The following is an 18,574-nucleotide window of genomic DNA, read 5'->3' as shown; positions in this document are numbered from 1 at the left end:
CAACATGATGTAGGAAAAGACGGATCAGTCAACATGATGTAGGAAAAGACGSATCAGTCAACATGATGTAGGACCATACACTTCCAGATCCAGTACCAATGATCGGATAGTACAGCTTACCTGCACATATTCATATCTCAGTTGTTTTACACGGTCTGAGTTTCTTTCAAAAGGGACTCTGTACAGCTGCTTCATCCTAATTCTATTGCGTTTCAGTAGACGAGACAGTGCAGAGAGACTAACTCTGACGTTTAGGAATATGGTGTTATCTGCCATTATGTGGTCCTGCACTTCTCTGAGTCTGATGCAGTTATTTACAATGTGGGTCTCCTGCTCTGGGGTGAACAGTCAACCTCTTCCACCAGATACTGGTTTTCTTGCAGTTGTGTAAAAACATTTGAATGGTGAAAGTACAGTACATATTACTGTACCAGTAAGACTACAGAACTTACGGTTCTCATTTCGAAATATCCGGCTCAGATAGCGGCTCAGATTTGGTTGAACCCGTTGCCCAGCCTCCCTCATGCTCATCCATCCCATGGTTGACAACCTGGTCAACCACAGTCGCTCTGATTTCATCAGTTATTGTGTTCATGACTCCCCGTCCTCTCCTTCTCCCCCATCCTACTTCACCTCTTCCTCCTCTTACTTCTTCACCTCCTCCTCTAGTTCTCACCCCTCTTACACTCTGTCCAATATTGGTCTCCATTGTTGTCCAACCAAATGTTTACCCGTGGCCTGTTTATAGTGTTCAAGCTCTGATTTGTAAGTGAGCTCATTATCTATTAGTGTTTTCACATGTGTCAATGTGGAAAGGCAATTGGCAAAATAGTGTAGCACTGTAGAGACCAATGTTTACAATTTTGCTAGAAGTGTGTCATTAAATTGCAAACTGAGTGTAAAGCAGAGAACGTGCACACTTGGTAAATACATTGGCTGCAAGTGTTAATGGTTTCAGAGATAGTGCTTCAAGAATCACCATTAATGTTTAAGCATTCATCCCATTTGTTATGGCAAGACAATAAGGTCAGGAGGCAAAATGTGTAAAACGAGTCACATGATAAGTCTTTGCGCACTAATAGTGTTTAACATGATTTTTTTTTTACGACTACCTCATCTCTGTACCCCACACATACAATTTTCTGTAAGGTCCCTCAGTCGAGCAGTGAATTTCAACCTCAAAGACCAGGGAAGTTTTCCCATGCCACGCAAAGATGGGCACCTATTGGGAGATGGGTTAAAAAAAGATGCGTGCCTCCCGGGTGGCGCAGTGGTCTAGGGCACTGCATCGCAGCGCTAGCTGTGCCACCAGAGACTCTGGGTTCGCGCCCAGGCTCTGTCGCAGCCGTCCGCGACCTGGAGGTCCGTGGGGCGATGCACAATTGGCCTAGCGTCGTCCGGGTTGGGGAGGGTTTGGCCGGTAGGGATATCCTTGTCTCATCGCGCACTAGCGACTCCTGTGGCGGACCAGGCGCAGTGCGCGCTAACCAGGTCGCCAGGTGCACGGTGTTTCCTCCGACACATTGGTGCGGCTGGCTTCCGGGTTGGATGCGCGCTGTGTAAAGAAGCAGTGCGGCTTGGTTGGGTTGTGTTTCGGGGGACGCATGGGTTTCGACCTTCGTCTCTCCCGAGCACGTACGTGAGTTGTAGCGATGAGACAAGATAGTAACTACTAACAATTGGATACCACGAAATTGCGGGTAAAAAAATAAATAAAGATGCAGACATTGAATATCACTTTGAGCATGGTAAAGTTGTTCATTACTAGGGTTGCAAAGGGTCGGAAACTTTCCGGTAATTTTCCTTTAAGTTAAGCCTGGGAATTTGGGGTATTTTGCTTAAATTCATAAAAGTTAGCTTATGTGTATCCCACAAAAAAGGTTCACTCTTATAAGGCATTGTTATAAGGAAATTCTAGGTCATGTGGCATATTTTGGTTAAACTATCCCCTATTCAATGGAATTGCAACCCTTTGCATGCACAGTGCATTCTTCCATCACCATGTACAGCTGATTCTCAAGATCTTCCACACTAATGAGATGCTTTTGAGTGGAAGAGGAGGAGGTAGTAACTTTCAGAATCAAAAAGGAGGAAGATGCCATAACATTGAAAGAAGAGGAAGAACATTTTGTAGTAAAAGAGGAAGAGGAGGCTATCTCAATAAAAGAGGAGGAGAGGGAATTTCCGATTACCACCAGAGAGAGACATGACTATRGTGGATCCTCTGGGGASCCTCAACAACATCCTGATGCTGACAAGTCAGAGAAGAGTCTTTCCAGATCAGAACACCAGATGGTACAGCTTGGTCTGGTCTAGCATACAGCTTGCTCTATRTGGGTCTGGGCTGGGTTTTTGTAACGCACTTCATGACAACAGTGACATCAGCATCCATAATGATATGTGTCTGTGTCCCCTCTTTATGGTTACCAGGACAACGCTAGCACTTCTGTCCTACTGAAGTCCCTATGTCGTGCCTCTCCCGGCAGCAACTTACTGCTGGGTACCCCGATCTCCCGGGTGGCGCAGTGGTCTAGGGCACTGCATCGCAGTGCTAGCTGCGCCACCAGAGTCTCTGGGTTCGCGCCCAGGCTGGGCTGGGTTCGCGCCCAGGCTCTGTCGCAGCCGGCCGCAACCGGGAGATCCGTGGGGCGACGCACAATTGGCATAGCGTCGTCCGGGTTAGGGAGGGTTTGGCCGGTAGGGAGGGTTTGGCCGGTAGGGATATCCTTGTCTCAGTATGTAAAAAAAAAAAAAAAAATTAATAATTAATTAATGTATGTGCAAAATCAACTGTATAGTTCGCTCTGGAATAAGAGCGCGGTCTGCTTCTTGGCCGGTATAGGGATCTTGCAGACTAAGATGGCACTCCTTCCAGTTCAGGTATCGTATGCATGTTATAGAACAATCAAAATGTTTTTGTTTTGGGTTTCGTAATAAAATTCTATAGTACTGCATCCTTATGTTCAACACTGTAGAATAAGCCGTCCTCCGCTCTGGATAATTGAGTTTCGTTCGCCGTTCTGCTTAAATTGAACATAAAACATGTAATCGTATAATGTAATGCTGTTTTGAGGCCCCAGCGTTTAGAATCAGTAATGCCAAAATGCACAAGGCGCAAGAAGTCCAGAACAGAAAGTTAAAAATCGTTTTCCATTACCATCCGTTCGTTAGAAACATGTCAAAGATGTATACTAATGCAATCTTTAGGAATGTTTTTATCATAATCTTCAAATACTATTCCAAGGAGACAATTCCTTTGGTGTTTAGAATGAAAAGAAAAACGGAGCTGCGTGCTCAACGCCGCGCTCGGTGAATCTTCAAGGCTTTCTGCCAGACCCTGATTCAAAACAGCTCTTATTCGCTCCGCTTATCACCAGTAGAAGCCTGAAACAAACGTTCTAAAGACTGTTTGACATCTAGTGGAACCTTAGGAAGTGCACATCTGACCCCATAGACACAGTATATGGATAGGCAATCACTGTAAAAAACTACAAACCTCAGATTTTCCCACTTCCTGGGTTGGATTTTTCTCAGATTTTTTTTCTCTTTCCTGAATGCCTATGAAGTTCTGTTATACTCACGAGACATAATTCCAAACAGTTTTTTTAAAGAAACTCAGAGTTGTTTTCTATCCAAATATACTAATACATATGGCATGTCCTAGCCCTCTGGGCCTGAGTAAGCCAGGCCAGTTTTACTCTGCACGCTTTTCATCCGGACGTGAAAATACTGCCCCCTACACCAGTGAGGTTAACCGCAGTAGGCCAGTTGAGAACAGTTTCATTTACAAACTGCGACTGGCCAAGATCAAAGCAAGCAGCCAGTGCGACAACAAACAACACAGAGTTATCACATGGATACAACAAACAAACAAGTCCATACTAGCAAAAATAAAAAGTCTATATAGAGGTATTGCAAATGGCGTGAGGAAGGTAAGGCAATAAATGGCCATAAGTAGCGAAGTAAGTACAATTTTAGAAATTACCTGGAGTGATAGATCGTGCACGATGATGAATGTGCAAGTAGAGATACTGGTTGCAAAAAAGTAAATAAAAACAATATGGGTGGGATTAGGTAGCAGTTGATATCGAAGTTTACATAACACTTAAGCCAAATGATTAAACTCAAGTTATTTCAAAATTCCCTGACATTTAATCCTGTCATAATTCCCTGTTCTTAGGCAGTTAGGATCACCGACTTTTTTTTAAGAATGTGAAATGTCAGAATAATATTAGAGAGAATTTTATTTATTTCAGATTTTTAATTTCTTTCATCCAATTTCCCCATTAGGTCAGAAGTTTACTACACTCAATTGTATTTTGGTAAAGCAGTTGCCTTTAAATTGTTTAATTTGGTCACACGTTTCAGGTAGCCTTCCAAGCTTCCCGACAATAATTGGTTGAGTTTGGCCCCATTTCTCCTGACAGAGCTGGTGTAAACTGAGTCAGGTTTTGTAAGGCCCTTCTTGCTCGCACAATGCCTTTTCAGTTCTACCCACAACAATTTTCTCATGGGATTGGCTCTGTCTGAGCCAAGACTAACATGTTTTCTGGTAAGTTTGATTACAGTACTGGGTGGGGTGAATATATTTTATATGATTTTTGTTTTGCAACGGGTGTTTAAATCATTTTCTTAACTTGTTATAACAATTTTCTGCTAGTTGTTTGGTACATGTGGTTTTTAGCTTGCTTGAGCCTGCTAACTGAGGAGTGTTAATTAACCTGTTTCCATACATGTTTCATTTTAAAACATTTATCTTACAAAGGAGTGGTTTAATCTAATGCTTAACTATTTATTGTACAGTCGTGGCCAAAAGTTTTGAGAATGACAAAATATTATTTCACAGTCTGCTGCCTCAGTGTCTTTAGATATTTGTTAGATGTTCTATGGAATATTGAAGTATAATTACAGGCATTTATTGACAATTACATGAGTTGATGCGAAGACCAATATTTGCAGTGTTGACCTTTTAAAGACCTCTGCAATCCGCCCTGGCATCTGTCAATTAACTTCTGGCCACATCCTGACTGATGGCAGCCCATTTCTGCATAATCAATGCTTGGTGTTTGTCAGAATTTGTGGGGTTGTTTGTCCACCTGCCTCTTGAGGTTTGACCACAGTTCTCAATGGGATTAAGGTCTGGGGAGTTTCCTGGCCATGGACCAAAAATATCAATGTTTGTTCTCCGAGCCACTTAGTTATCACTTTGCCTTATGGCAAGGTGCTCCACTATGCTGGAAAAGGCATTGTTCGTCAGCTCACAAACTGTTCCGCGGATGGTTGGGGAAGTTGGCTTTCGGAAGATGTGTTGGTACCATTCTTTATTCATGGTTGTGTTCTTAGGCAAATTTGTGAGTGAGCCACTCCCTTGGCTGAGAAGCAACCCACACATGAAATGGTCTCAGGATGCTCTTACTGTTGGCATGAACAAGACTGATGGTAGCGCTCACCTTTTCTTCTCTGGACAAGCTTTATTCCGGGATCCAAACAATCGGAAAGAGGATTCATCAGAGAAAATTACTTTACCCAGTCCTCAGCAGTCCAATCCCTGTACCTTTTGCAGAATATCAGTCTGTCCCTAATGTTTTTCCTGGAGAGAAGTGGCTTCTTTGCTCCTTCTTGGACACCAGGCCATCCTAAAAGTCTTTGCCTCACTGTGCGTGCAGATGCACTCACACCTGCCTGCTGCCATTCCTGAGCAAGCTCTGTACTGGTGGTGCCCGATCCGCAGCTGAATCAACTTTAGGAGAAGTCACAGCGCCAGGACTATCTTGGGCGTCCTAAGGCCTTCACAACATTGAACCGCTCTCCTTGAAGTTCTTGATGATCCGATAAATGGTTGATTTAGGTGCAATCTTACTGGCAGCAATATCCTTGCTGTGAAGCCCTTTTTGTGCAAAGCAATGATGACGGCACGTGTTTCCTTGCAGGAAACCACGGTTGACAGAGGAAGAACAATGATTCCAAGCACCACATCCTTTTGAAGCTTGGCCAACTGCATCAAGTCCTCTACTTCTATTCGAGGTGAAAATGATGAATCATATACCTTATCGATAGCAACAGCTCATGTTCCTCCTGGAATCAGAAGTTTTTTTGACTCAATGGAGGAACGTAGTCAGAGATGCTGATGATGTCTTGCTCGAGCTGTGTATGCAACTGGTTCACCTCTGATACTCACAGGAAATGTGTATTGGAAGAGATTTCTGAATGTTTTCATCCAGCTAGACCCTTCCAACCAGACATGCTTTATCGACTCATTTGCTGGATGCAGAGTTCATCAGAGTTCAAGTGAAGGTCAAGCAAATCATAGAGAAAAGCAGACTGTATTGCAATCATCTCTGATGGGTGGTCGAATGTTCGTGTGCAAGGAATAATTAACTACATCATCTCCACCCCTCAACCAGTATTCTACAAGAGCGTAGACACGAGACAACAGACACACCGGTCTCTACATTGCAGATGAGCTGAAGGCAGTCATCAATGACCTTGGACCACAGAAGGTATTTGCACTGGTGACGGACAATGCTGCAAACATGAAGGCTGCTTGGTCTAAAGTGGAGGAGTCCTACCCTCACATCACACCCATTGGCTGTGCTGCTCATGCATTGAATCTGCTCCTCAAGGACATCATGGCACTGAAAACAATGGATACACTCTACAAGAGAGCCAAGGAAATGGTTAGGTATGTGAAGAGTCATCAAGTTATAGCAGCAATCTACCTCACCAAGCAAAGTGAGAAGAATGAGAGCACCACATTGAAGCTTCCCAGCAACACCCGTTGGGGTGGTGTTGTCATCATGTTTGACAGTCTCCTGGAGGGGAAGGAGTCTCTCCAAGAAATGGCCAAATCACAGTCTGCCGATATGAACAGCCCCATCAAGAGGATCCCCCTGGATGATATATTTTGGGAGACAGTGGTAAGCAGCCTGAAACTCCTGAAACCAATAGCAGTAGCCATTGCACAGATTGAGGGAGATAATGCCATCCTGTCTGATGTTCAGACTCTGCTTGCAGATGTAAGAAGAAATCCGTACTGCCCTGCCCACTTCACTGTTGCTCCAAGCAGAGGAAACTGCAGTTCTGAAATACATCAAAAAGCGTGAAGACTTCTGCCTGAAGCCCAWACACACCGCAGCGTACATGTTGGACCCCAAGTATGCTGTCTCGCCACCTTGGCCTGGATGAGGGCAAGGTTCTTGGCAGTCTGGTGAAGTACACTTCCAAGCAAGGGCTTTGGGATGGAGATGCAATATGTCAGTCGTGTCAACATATCTCATCAGTCACCTGGTGGAAGGGACTTTATGGATCTGAGGCTCTTTCCCCTGTTGCCTTCATCATCCTCCAAATCGCAACAACATCAGCCGCTTCAGAGCGCAACTGGTCCTTGTTTGGGAACACACACACCAAAGCACGAACAGGCTGACCAATACAAGGGTTGGCCATCCGGGCAAATTTGAGGCTTTTTGAGCCTGACAACGAGCCATCGTCAACAAGGTTGGAAAGTGAAGATGAGGCCTCAGTCTGATGTTCAAGAGCCTGAGAGGTAGACAACCAAAGCTTTAGTTTCTAGACTATTATTTTACAGATGTATGTTGAAAGTGTTTTTGGGAGATGCGATGGATCATTGGGGATCATTCAATATTCCCTTTTGTTGTGCAATGAAATCGTCCCATGTGAAGTCAACTCATTTAATTAAAGTTCAATTCGTAACTAAATAGTATTTTTTTCTTTTGGAAGGATTTAATCATTTGCAATTGTCTACTTATCATATGGAGACAAACAAACTTTTTACCTTATCATATGGTAAATATATCCAATGCAAAAAAGCATCTACATTTTTAAATGGTATTAATTTGAATATTTCTGTTAATTCCCATATATTCCCACGGAAAGTTACCACCTCTGAATATTCCCTAAAATGTGCAACCCTATTCATTACACTTTGAATGGTGTATCAATGCAGCCAGTCACTACAAAGATACAGGCGTCCTTCCTAACTCAACTACTCTTCCTGGGGACCAGCAAAATCAAGGCAGTTATACATTACAATACATTTCAACAGATTTCACAACATTAAGTGTGTGCCCAAAAGCCCCTACTCTACTACCATATATCTACAACACAAAATCCATGTGTGTGTGTATAGTGCGTATGTTATCTTGTGTTTTGTATTCAGAGAGAACCCTGGTTGTCTGCTTTCCAACAGACACTGGGATACAAATTCACCTTTCAATAGGACAGTAACCTAAAACACAAGGCCAAATAGACACCGAGTGTACAAAACATTATGAACACCTGCTCTTTCCATGACATTCACAGACCAGGTGAAAGCTATGATCCCTTATTGKTGTCTCTTATACACATCTAGATGTGTATAAGAGACAGGTTCAATACGCCTTATTTATACACTTTTGTAATATTTATGAATTGCACATTGTTATATTTGGTAGCACTTATTTATTTTCCTTTGCCTCCAACCCCCTTCGATGTGTAGAACGGATGTGGGTGGAGCCAGGTCTACATAAGGGTGCAACTTTCAAAAAATCCCAAAAGCTCTGACGAAGGCCGTGTGGCCGATACGTAAGCTTATTAAATATCGGTGATACTATCAAGAGCAGTGTGCGGTTTCCTTTTCCTTCAAATAGGACAGTAACCTAAAACACAAGGCCAAATAGACACCGAGTGTACAAAACATTATGAACACCTGCTCTTTCCATGACATTCACAGACCAGGTGAAAGCTATGATCCCTTATTGATGTCCCTTGCATTCGGGAAAGGATTCAGACACTTAACTTTTTCCACATTTTGTCATTACAGCCGTGTTCTAAATTGGATTAAATAAATAAACAATCCTAAGCAATCTACACACAATACCCCATAATGTTTGCATAATAATGTTTGCAAATGTATTTAAAAAATAAACATGCCTTATTTACATAAGTATTCAGACCCTTTGCTATGAGACTTGAAATAGAGCTCAGGTGCATTCTTTTTCCACTGATCAACCTTGATGTTTCTACAACTTGATTAGGGTCCACTTGTGGTAAATTCAATTGATTGGACATGATTTGGACAGGCACACACCTGTCTATGTAAGGTCCCACAGGTGACCGTGCATGTCAGAGCAAAACCAAGCCATGAGGTTGAAGGAATTGTCCATAGAGCTGCAAGACAGGATTGAGTCGAGGCACAGATCTGGGGAAGGGTACCAGAAAATCTCTGCAGCATTGACTGTCCACAAGAACACCGTGACCTCCATCATTCTTAAATGGAAGAAGTTTGGAACCACCAAGACTCTTCCTAGAGCTGGCCGCCTGACCAAACTGAGCAATCGGGGAGAAGGGCCCTGGTCAGGGAGGTGAGCAAGAACCCGATGGTCACTCTGACAGAGCTCCAGAGTTCCTCTGTGGAGATGGGYAAACCTTCCAGAAGGACAACCATCTCTGCAGCACTCCACCAATCAGGCCTTTATGGTAGTGGCCAGACAGAAGCCAGCCACTCCTTAAAAGGCACATGACAGCCCACTTGGAGTTTTCTAAAAGGCACCTAAAGGACTCTGACCATGAGAAACAGGATTCTCTGGTCTGATGAAACCAAGATTGAAATCTTTAGCCTGAATGCCAAGCGCCATGTCTGGAGGAAAACTTACACCGCTCATCACCTGACCAATACCATCGATACGGTGAAGCGTGGTGGTGGCAGCATCAGGACAACGACCCTAAACACACAGTCGAGACAATGCAGGAGTGGCTTCGGGACAAGTCTCCGAATGTCCTTGYGGGGCCCAGCCAGAGCCTGGACTTGAACCCGATCGAACATCTCTGATAATAGCTGTGCAGCGTCGCTCCCCGTCCAACCTGACTAAGCTCGAGAGGCTCTGTATAGAAGAACGTGAGAAACTCCTCAAATACAGGTGTGCCAAGCTTGTAGCTTCATACCCAAGAAGACTCAAGGCTGTGATCGCTGCCAAAGTTGCTTCAACAAAGTACTGATTTTAAAGGGTCTGAATTCCTGTGTAAATGTGATATTTTCAGTTTTATTTTTAATACATTGGCAAAAATGTCGCAACCAGTTTTTGCCTTGTTATTGTGTGTAGATTGAGGGAACAATTTAATCAATTTTAGAATAAGGCTGTAATGTAAAAAATAAAAGTGAAGTACCAGAGAGGATACTTTGAGGAAATTAACTCAATATTAGGAAGGTGTTCTTAATATTTTTGACACTCGGTGTACACAAGTTGCTTACCAAGATGACAGAATCTATGGCAAGCCTTGAAAATGATCAACAATCAACTGTGCYAAGCTCTTAGAGACTTAACCAGAAAGACTCACAGCTATAGTTACTGCCAAAGGGGATTCTACCATGTATTACACTCAGGGGGATGAATAGTTTTGTAATCAAGATATTTGTTTTTTTATTTCTCGTCAATGTTTTTATCAATGTTATAATTTTTCTTCCACTTCGAGTATTTTGAGCGTTGACAAAAGAAAGACAATTCAATCCATTTTAATCCCACTTTGTAACACAAAAGGTGGAAAAAGTCAAGGGGTGTGAATACTTTCTGAAAGCGATMGATTTAAATTATCGCTGCCCTCAATTAATATTTGAAATATGTGTCCCATACTGTATGTCATTTTACTAGAGAGGATGCTGCCCTGAGTTGCAATTGCTGGAAATCAACACAAAACTGGACAGTGGATATTGCCAGCTTCCAATTTGCATCCAAGCTTTGCAAAATGGCTGTCCTAAACTGCAGGTATTTATTCTTTACGCAGTTGCTTATTATGATTACTTATTATGATTACATATTTTTATTTAGTCATTTAGCAGATGCTCTTATCCAGAGCAATTTAGTGGATTAATCTTAAAATGGGACAACCATATATCACAGGCATAATAAATATACTTTTCCTCAATAAATTAGCTATCAGCAAAGTCAGAGATCGTAGAGGGGGGTTTATCTTATTGAATGGCTTTTTATTTGTTGTGTAAAGGGACAAAGACACTAGACCTTTTTGATTTATTTTCTCTTGTGGCTCAGACTTTCCGGATGCTGAATGTCATTCCGATGCCTAAAATGACTCGTAATTGGTCGGGTTCCACATCTGGCTTCCCTTTACTGGAGGAGCTGTGTATGGCCACCACAGCTGTTTCCTTTATGACTGACCAAGACTTGACGAAGATTGTCTACGACTCCCCTAAACTGCGTGTGCTGGACCTGAGAGGTTGTTCCCGGATCACAGCAGCCGGGCTCTCTTCTCTACCATGTGAAGGTACAGTATATCCAGACAAACCCATCCATTGTTGATGCTATGGATGGTCTTTGTTTGTGCAATCAATCAAATGCAGAATTTGGCCAAGTCTGTTGCTACCCTCTTGGTTAGTTATCAATAATTACATTGGTTCATGTCAATGTTGTAAACTCGTATGCTTCAAATATCAATGATTACATAGGTTCATGATTACATTGATTATGTTATATGCTACTATACTCTCTGCTGTGTCTTTTCTTAGAGCTTGAGTGTCTGTACTGGGGACTGTACTTCAGCAGCAATGTCACAGTGTCGTTGTCCAAGAAGGGAATTCACCTGCTGACCCAGAAATGGAGTGGCACCTTGCAGGAGCTCGACCTTGCCAACCAGCTCTTCTCTGAAGAAGACATGGAGATTGCCATGGGCCACCTAGCTCAGAGAACCGGAGAAAACCCCRTACGTTCGCTCAATCTTAGCGGGACCAAGGTCACAACACCTGCCCTCCGGTAGGCAACACATTGGTCTTCTTTTCAACATAAAACTCACTATGAAATGCAATAGCCATTACATTACGCTTTATCTATTGTTTGCACAATACCTTTTATTAGGATTATCAGAACAGATGCAAGTATTTGTGAAATAAAGTATCTGAATTTCTCTACCTAGAGAAAGGTCACAAGTAGGGGCAGCCCATCAGTGGAGGTTAAGCGCACGTTAACGCTGTGTGCACCTTTTTTTTTATTTTGTGTGAGTGTTCACCCATCTTTTGTGGAAAAATGTATTGAAACTAAGTATAGGGAGTGTTACTTTACTCACCGCGAACCATGATCAGTGTTTACCCACTTTTTTTCTCACCACCAAATCACTGCAGCATATGCTATATCAGCATGCAATGTGATTTGCCTAGATTGGCTTGAACTGGAGATAAAATGTATTTTCTTTGTTTTGCAGGTTAGTTATAGGCCAGTCTACAGCACTCAATTACTTAAACTTGTCTTCCTGCCGTTACCTTCCWAGAGGTCTGAAGAAACTGTATCGTGGCCAAGAAGAAATCCACCAGCTGCTGGACAAATTAGAGTAATCTATTGGTCRAGTTATTTGTTCTAAGAATGCCTGCAAAAGGACATTGTCTTCAAACCAATCATAAAAGTCAATATGAATCACCCCAATAGCTTAGCTTAGCTTTAAAACATGGATACTATTGAATAATTGTTTTAAATGTTTTACCATGACCACTCAATCCACAATTTGTCATTTTTGTCATGTGTTTTATCTTTATGTTGGCATTATGATTTTATTCTTGACTCTCTTAATATGACTGGAATGCTCTAAACTGTTGTGTAAATATGTTGAATAAAATGTGGTTTCATTTACCTTGCTAAATATGTCTCAAATTCCATATTACTATTAAGGAAATGAACCTTGTGTACTTATTTGTGAACTTTAGAGCTGACTCAACTAGATTGGTGATTATAAACGAATCTGAAACAAAAACCCAGAGTGTATTTAATTGTGCATGAGAAAGTATTACAGGGGTTTCTCCTATTTCTAGTAGTGCCAAGTTATCCACAAGAGGGAGGGAAAGTCTGTTGAAATGAATATACCGGTATATACTGTAGGTGGATGGCTTGTCTTTGCTTCCAAGTGAAAAGACATCAGTCTGACAGACGAGGACAAATCTGCTGGAATCGGGTCCGATTTTATGCACACCCCACTCTTATTTTTACTCTGTCATTCTTATTCCTGTTTAAGGGTACAGAGCTAAGCAAAACAATCTTGTGTGTGGCATATTGATATCAATAAGCATAACAGTTTTAAACCTTTTTGCATGTACACAGTATCTCAGATACAGTATACCTGTGGATTTTTTTACAATTATGAAATTCAGTTCAATTTTTTTTTTTTTTATATTAATTTCAGATTAATTTGGTCCTAACAACACTGAAATTAATTATATTTAGTATAATGTAATAGATTCAAAATTATATGAAAATAGTTTTGAATTATATCCACAGCTTAAYTTACAACTAGGTTTTCTGCACAAATCATTATAAGATCATTTTTTCAGGGACAGTAAGCTAAAACCAGTATCTGGGTCTCACACACACACCTCTCCACAAGCAGCAGGTAGGTGTCAGGGTCGTCGAGGATCTGGTTCATTTCCTCATCAAAGTATCCTCTCTTGTATTAGGGTGACTATATTATCTCATCCATTGTCAATGATCTTGTATTGCTTCAAGAGCTGCTCTCTTTCAGAGAGTAACACATCCCACAGTGACACTTGTTTGCCTTCAAATTGACCTGCATTGATGACCACAGTTTTGTCTTTGAAAGCCTTCTCTGTTTGTTAATCTGTGTGAAACTCACCTCCACCTTCTCCATGTAGTGGGAGAAGTAACAGTCRTGTCTGAGAATCCTTTTCACACCTCTCTTTTAGCTGAAGGTAAGTTGTTTTTTTCCTTGGTATTGGGGTCAAATAATCATTTCTTGCCATCGTTTGGATTGCACATTATTCCATTTGTTTCTTCAAGGTAGCCTTTTTTCTTGGCAACATGAACAGGTATCCTGTGGCTGTTGACTGGCTCAGTTATTCCCCCTTCCCCCTGTTACAATTTGTGCTTCTAGCAGATGCATCCCATGGCCTTCCTCGATCAGATATTTGTTTATAGCTCCAAATAAAGATATTGTGGCGTTTGTGTATGGATATACATATCCAGTGACTGTTTGTTCAGCTGAAAGTCGTTTTTCATGTATTTCAACTCCAATTAGCCGTTCTCTTGCGGCCTCATCAACAGATAGTTATTTGTTCTTGATTGGATCGATGAAAAACCCTGTTGCAGCCTGAGCCTCGAGCAGCACCAGTGCAATACCAGGTGTTAGCAAATCTTGCGTCTTTGCCTCATAAATGCTCATTACTTTTTTGGATGGAAGAATCCAGATGGCAGCAACACTTCCTGTACCCCTTATGTATTGCTTCACAGATTCCAGTTGGTCCACTTGTTCAAGAGTTACTTTTCCTTCCTCCAAACTCTTGACGGTACTGGCTGCAATTATGCTTGATTCTAATAGTTGTTTTGCAGAGACCGGTTTTCTCAGACCTGTTTTCAAATCAAATGTATTTATATAGCCCTTCTTAAATCAGCTGATATATCAAAGTGCTGTACAGAAACCCAGCTTAAAACCCCAAACAGCAAGCAATGCAGGTGTAGAAGCAGTTTGAATTAGATTTTTGTAATAGTGAAATTTACCGAAGTGATGATTACTTGTATGGTTATCGTCTTTGTTCTGTATTTATCAAGGAACTGGAGTCTCTGATCATCAGTAAAGTATCCAGAGTGAATCAAATCCCAAAGAGAGACTATCATTCCTGATTAACGCCCCACTGAGATAAATGCTAACGGTTGTCTTTCAAACTCCTGTTTTATCTCAGCGTCTGAGTACATCTTCTCGGGTTTCTCCTGTGTTTTAGTTTTGTCCGTCAGTGGCAAAAGAAACAGACCCGTCRCTGGATCCTTTATGCACTGCTCCATCATTCCCATGTAGGTCAAGTTTGCTTGTGTCCTTGGGTCAAAGAATCCCTTGGTGTCATCACTAAGATCTGTCAGGTTTTGATTAAGCTCTGCATCAAAGTATCCCTCTGTATGCAACTTCAAGGGGAAAATGAAGACACTTCAATGGGTTGATGATGCCAACTGTTGCAATCTGGGCTTCAAGTATTTAAATGAATGCCATGCTGCTGCAGGATCAGATATTTTTTCATGGCTTGGAAGAGTGAGATCTTTTTATCAGTGTAGGGGCCTTTGTAGCCAGTTACTGCCTTCTCTGCTGATAAGAGCTTTTTGTACAGTTCTGGGCCAATTACCTTCTATTTCAGAGCCTGGTCCACAGTCAGTTTCTGGTTCTGAAGAGGGTCAATGATAAAGCCTGTGGCAGCTTGTGCTTCCAGAAGAGAGAGGTCAATACCAGGAGTCAGGATGCCCTTTTTCTTGGCCTCATAAATGCTCCGTTTTTGATTGGAGGGTTGGAGTATCACACCGGCTACACAGCTGTTTCCTCTCAGATGTTTATCTTCATTATATCCTTATTGGTCAGTTTCCCTTCAATCAGACGTTTGTATGTCTTTTCGTCCACGATTTCCAACCTCAAAAGGTCCACAACAGAAACATTCCCCCTCAGACCCTCAAAGTTCAGACCAACTTGTCATTTTATCTCCTTGCTTTCAAGGATTTCCAGGATAATTACAATGATTTCCTCGACTGATCATCCTCGAACTTGTACAGTTTTAATAACTCCTGCCTTTTGTCCTCACACAGATATTCAGAGTTGATGAGATCCCAGTGTTACATGGTTGCAGCTGAACCTGCCATGCATAACAGTGACATTTGTAGCTTGGAATGTCTCCTTTATGTGATCTTGTWGGTTGACTCTTGTTGCTTTTGAGGAGAAGATGACAAAGCCCTGTGCTGGGATCAGTGACACACCTGGCCATAAGCTGCAGGTATGAGAGGTTCTCATGAGTGTTGGGGTCAAAGAATCCCTTAGTGTCATCACCGGGATCATAAAGAATCGGATCAATTTCCTCATCGAAATAGCCCCTCTTGAAGGCTACATGGACAAGAATACGATGGCTGTTAACASGGTCAATGATTCCTCCAGTGGCAATCTYTGCCTCCAGCAGACAAATTACARGGTCTTGTAAGATAAGGCTTGGAACAGAGAGATGGTTTTGCCAGTTATGGATCTTTGTAACCAGTCACTGCTTTCTCTGCTGAATGCAGCCTTCCATGCATTTCAGGCCCCACTATGTTTACCTTCAKTGCCTCKTCCACTGAAAACGGTCTGGTCCAGTAGAATCAGTGCAGTTCCTGGCATCAGCTTTCCCTTTCATCTGGCCTGGTAGACTGTTATGATCTGAGAATCAGGAAGCAAAACACCTGCAACGCTGTCGTTCCCTTGTAAGTATATTTTAACAGGTTTATCCTCTGTGACCTCCTTCACTGTCTTCTTCCCACTGTTGAGTTCCTGCAGGACATCCTCGCTAATGATATCTGCCTCCACCAGCTGCATTGCTGTGACAGTCTCCCGGATACCTTCAAAAACGACGTTGGTTGTTTTTACTGATTGCTCTATAACCTTCAGAATTATGATGATCGTCTTCATTGTAAGGTGTCCCTGCGTGTATTGCCGAATGATYTCTTTCCTCTGACGTATTCGTCGAAGTATTRWGACATCAGCAATTCTCAAAGGGATACAGTCATTCCCATGTATTTCCCCAAAGTCTCCCTCACCCTCATTTCTTTGAAGTGAATTTCATCGACTATCAAACTAAACTTATGATTCCGCGCGCATGACTGTTCTTGAAGAGGAAGCAGAGTCCAGTGGCTGGGTCGATGACYCATCGTCCAATCAGCTCAAGGTACGTCGGATTTTCCTTTTGTGTTTGGATCAAAGAATCCRTTGGAGACGTCTCCTGAGTCTTCAAGCATTGCATTCATGTCCTTATCAAATAAACCTTGCTTGTAGGCCACGTCTACAGGAAGTCTGTGATTGTTGATGGGGTCAATTACTCAWCCTGTGACGATTTGAGCTGCTAGTAAGCGAATCCCATGATCTTTCACGATTAGGTCCTTTGACACTGACTGAAACAGGGATATTGTTTTACTTGTGTAGGGGTCTTTGTATCCTGTGACTGCTCYCTCAGCCGAGAGCAACTTGGCATGGTAGTCAGGGCCCACAAGTTTGTTTTTGATAGCCTCGTCCACKCTGAATTTCTTGTTTTGAACAGGGTCAATCATGAATCCAGTGGCCTGTGCCTCAAGAAGAACCAGTGCTGTTCCAGGCATTAGAATGGCCTGCTTCCTGGCATGATAGATCCTCATTCTCTGATTGGATGAGAGCATAGCTACACCKGAGATACTCCCTWWACCTTCCAGGTACTCTTTCACAGTCTRCATGAGCATCACATTCTGAGTGGTTCTTTTCCCTTTCTGCAAGTCGTCATAGGTCTCTTTGTCAATGATGTTTGCCGCKAGGAGCTCAGGGTAGGACACCCCCCGGCACATGCCTTTGAAGGTGATGCAAACMGGGAGCAGCAGCAAGCCAGTGTCAGGATCCACCATGCATTTCTCTATCAGATGTGGGTAGTTGAGATTTTCTTGTGAGTTTAGATCATAGAACACTTTGACCTCCTCAATCTGGTCAGAGAGTAAGCCTTTTTCATAGTGGCCTTTCTCAATTGCTGAGTCCASTAAAACGTATTTAGTTTCAACAGGGTCAAATAGGCCTTTTGTGGAAATCTGTACCTCAAGCAACCGGGATCCATAATATTTTGGAATGACATACCTTTGTATGGCTTGGAATAAAGATATTTTTTCATTGGTGTAGGGATCTGTGTAACCATCAACAGCTCAATCTGCAGAAAGGAGTTTTTCTCTCATCTCAGGTCRAACAATTCCTTCCTTGACAGCTTCTTCTACTAGAACTTTCCAGTTGTTGATTGGGTCTATGATTCCCTCAGTGGCAGCCTGAGCCTCCAACAGGGCCAACGCTGTGCCAGGCTTCAGTAGACGTTTCCTCAAGGTTTGATATATTATTATATTATGCTTTGTCTTCTCCAYGYAGACTCGAGCWACTGCACCGGTGCCTTGTGCATGGCCATTTTCCTTCCCTTCCATATCTTTAGTGATCAACTCCATCTTGACWTTCAAATCTGTGTAAAGAKAGAGAATATTTTGTTAACCCTCTGMAAACTAAGGGTGTATTGCAATGAGCACTGGACAGCATACTAACTCAAGGCAATCTCTCATAAAAATMTCAATGCGAGCTAAAATCACCCGCACAGCTGATCTCAATTGCAACAACCATCATTAGCCACAGAATTGCCGCTTTTGTCAGTGTCAACTTTTAGTCCTGGTTGCTGTCAACATCATTGAAGACATTTTTACTTTGGTGAGTATAGAGCCCCACAGTAGAAGCATCATAATACCTATAAAACCTAGCGGTCAAACACAGATTTTTTTTTTCAGAACCACTTTCATGTAGGCTTTCGCTGGCATGACATTTTGTGGAAATATCTCTCGGACAAAGTTYCTTTTATCAATGTATTCGGCTCTATTTACTCTCAGATTTGAAAATTCTAATTATTAGCATCAAAGTAGACATGCAAGACTATAAATCCCTGCTATATATCCCACGCCATCTCGAGGTCTAACTTTGCATTGGGACTTTTGATCAAATCAAATGTATTTATAAAGCCCTTCTTACATCAGCTGATATCTCAAAGTGCTGTACAGAAACCCAGGCTAAAACCCCAAACAGCAAG

The 18,574-nt window shown here is 42.2% G+C and overlaps 1 protein-coding gene and 3 pseudogenes across 4 annotated transcripts in view; 1 reads left to right on the top strand and 3 right to left on the bottom strand.

Moving 5' to 3' along the window:
- The window catches only part of fbxl6 (F-box and leucine-rich repeat protein 6), a 32,001-nt gene extending 19,365 nt beyond the window's left edge, over positions 1-12,636 (top strand). For all 4 annotated transcript variants that reach the window (XM_023976015.1, XM_023976013.1, XM_023976014.3 and 1 more), the window contains 4 exons: positions 10,644-10,757; positions 11,043-11,274; positions 11,516-11,759; positions 12,205-12,636. In XM_023976015.1, coding sequence (XP_023831783.1) covers positions 10,644-10,757; positions 11,043-11,274; positions 11,516-11,759; positions 12,205-12,334 — 720 coding nt within the window. In that variant the 3' untranslated portion in view covers positions 12,335-12,636. The remainder of the gene's footprint in view (positions 1-10,643; positions 10,758-11,042; positions 11,275-11,515; positions 11,760-12,204) is intronic.
- Positions 12,637-13,287: 651 nt separating this feature from the next.
- On the bottom strand, positions 13,288-14,618 carry LOC111955460 (desmoplakin-like; annotated as a pseudogene).
- Positions 14,619-14,624: 6 nt separating this feature from the next.
- On the bottom strand, positions 14,625-16,413 carry LOC111955459 (plectin-like; annotated as a pseudogene).
- Positions 16,414-16,573: 160 nt separating this feature from the next.
- LOC111955458 (plectin-like) overlaps positions 16,574-18,574 on the bottom strand; it is a 29,319-nt pseudogene continuing 27,318 nt past the window's right edge.

The sequence above is a fragment of the Salvelinus sp. IW2-2015 genome, linkage group LG31 (assembly GCF_002910315.2).
Source record: "Salvelinus sp. IW2-2015 linkage group LG31, ASM291031v2, whole genome shotgun sequence".
Classification (NCBI taxonomy): domain Eukaryota; kingdom Metazoa; phylum Chordata; class Actinopteri; order Salmoniformes; family Salmonidae; genus Salvelinus; species Salvelinus sp. IW2-2015.
Note: the sequence above shows the minus strand (reverse complement) of the source record. Positions and strands in the feature narration are given on the sequence as shown.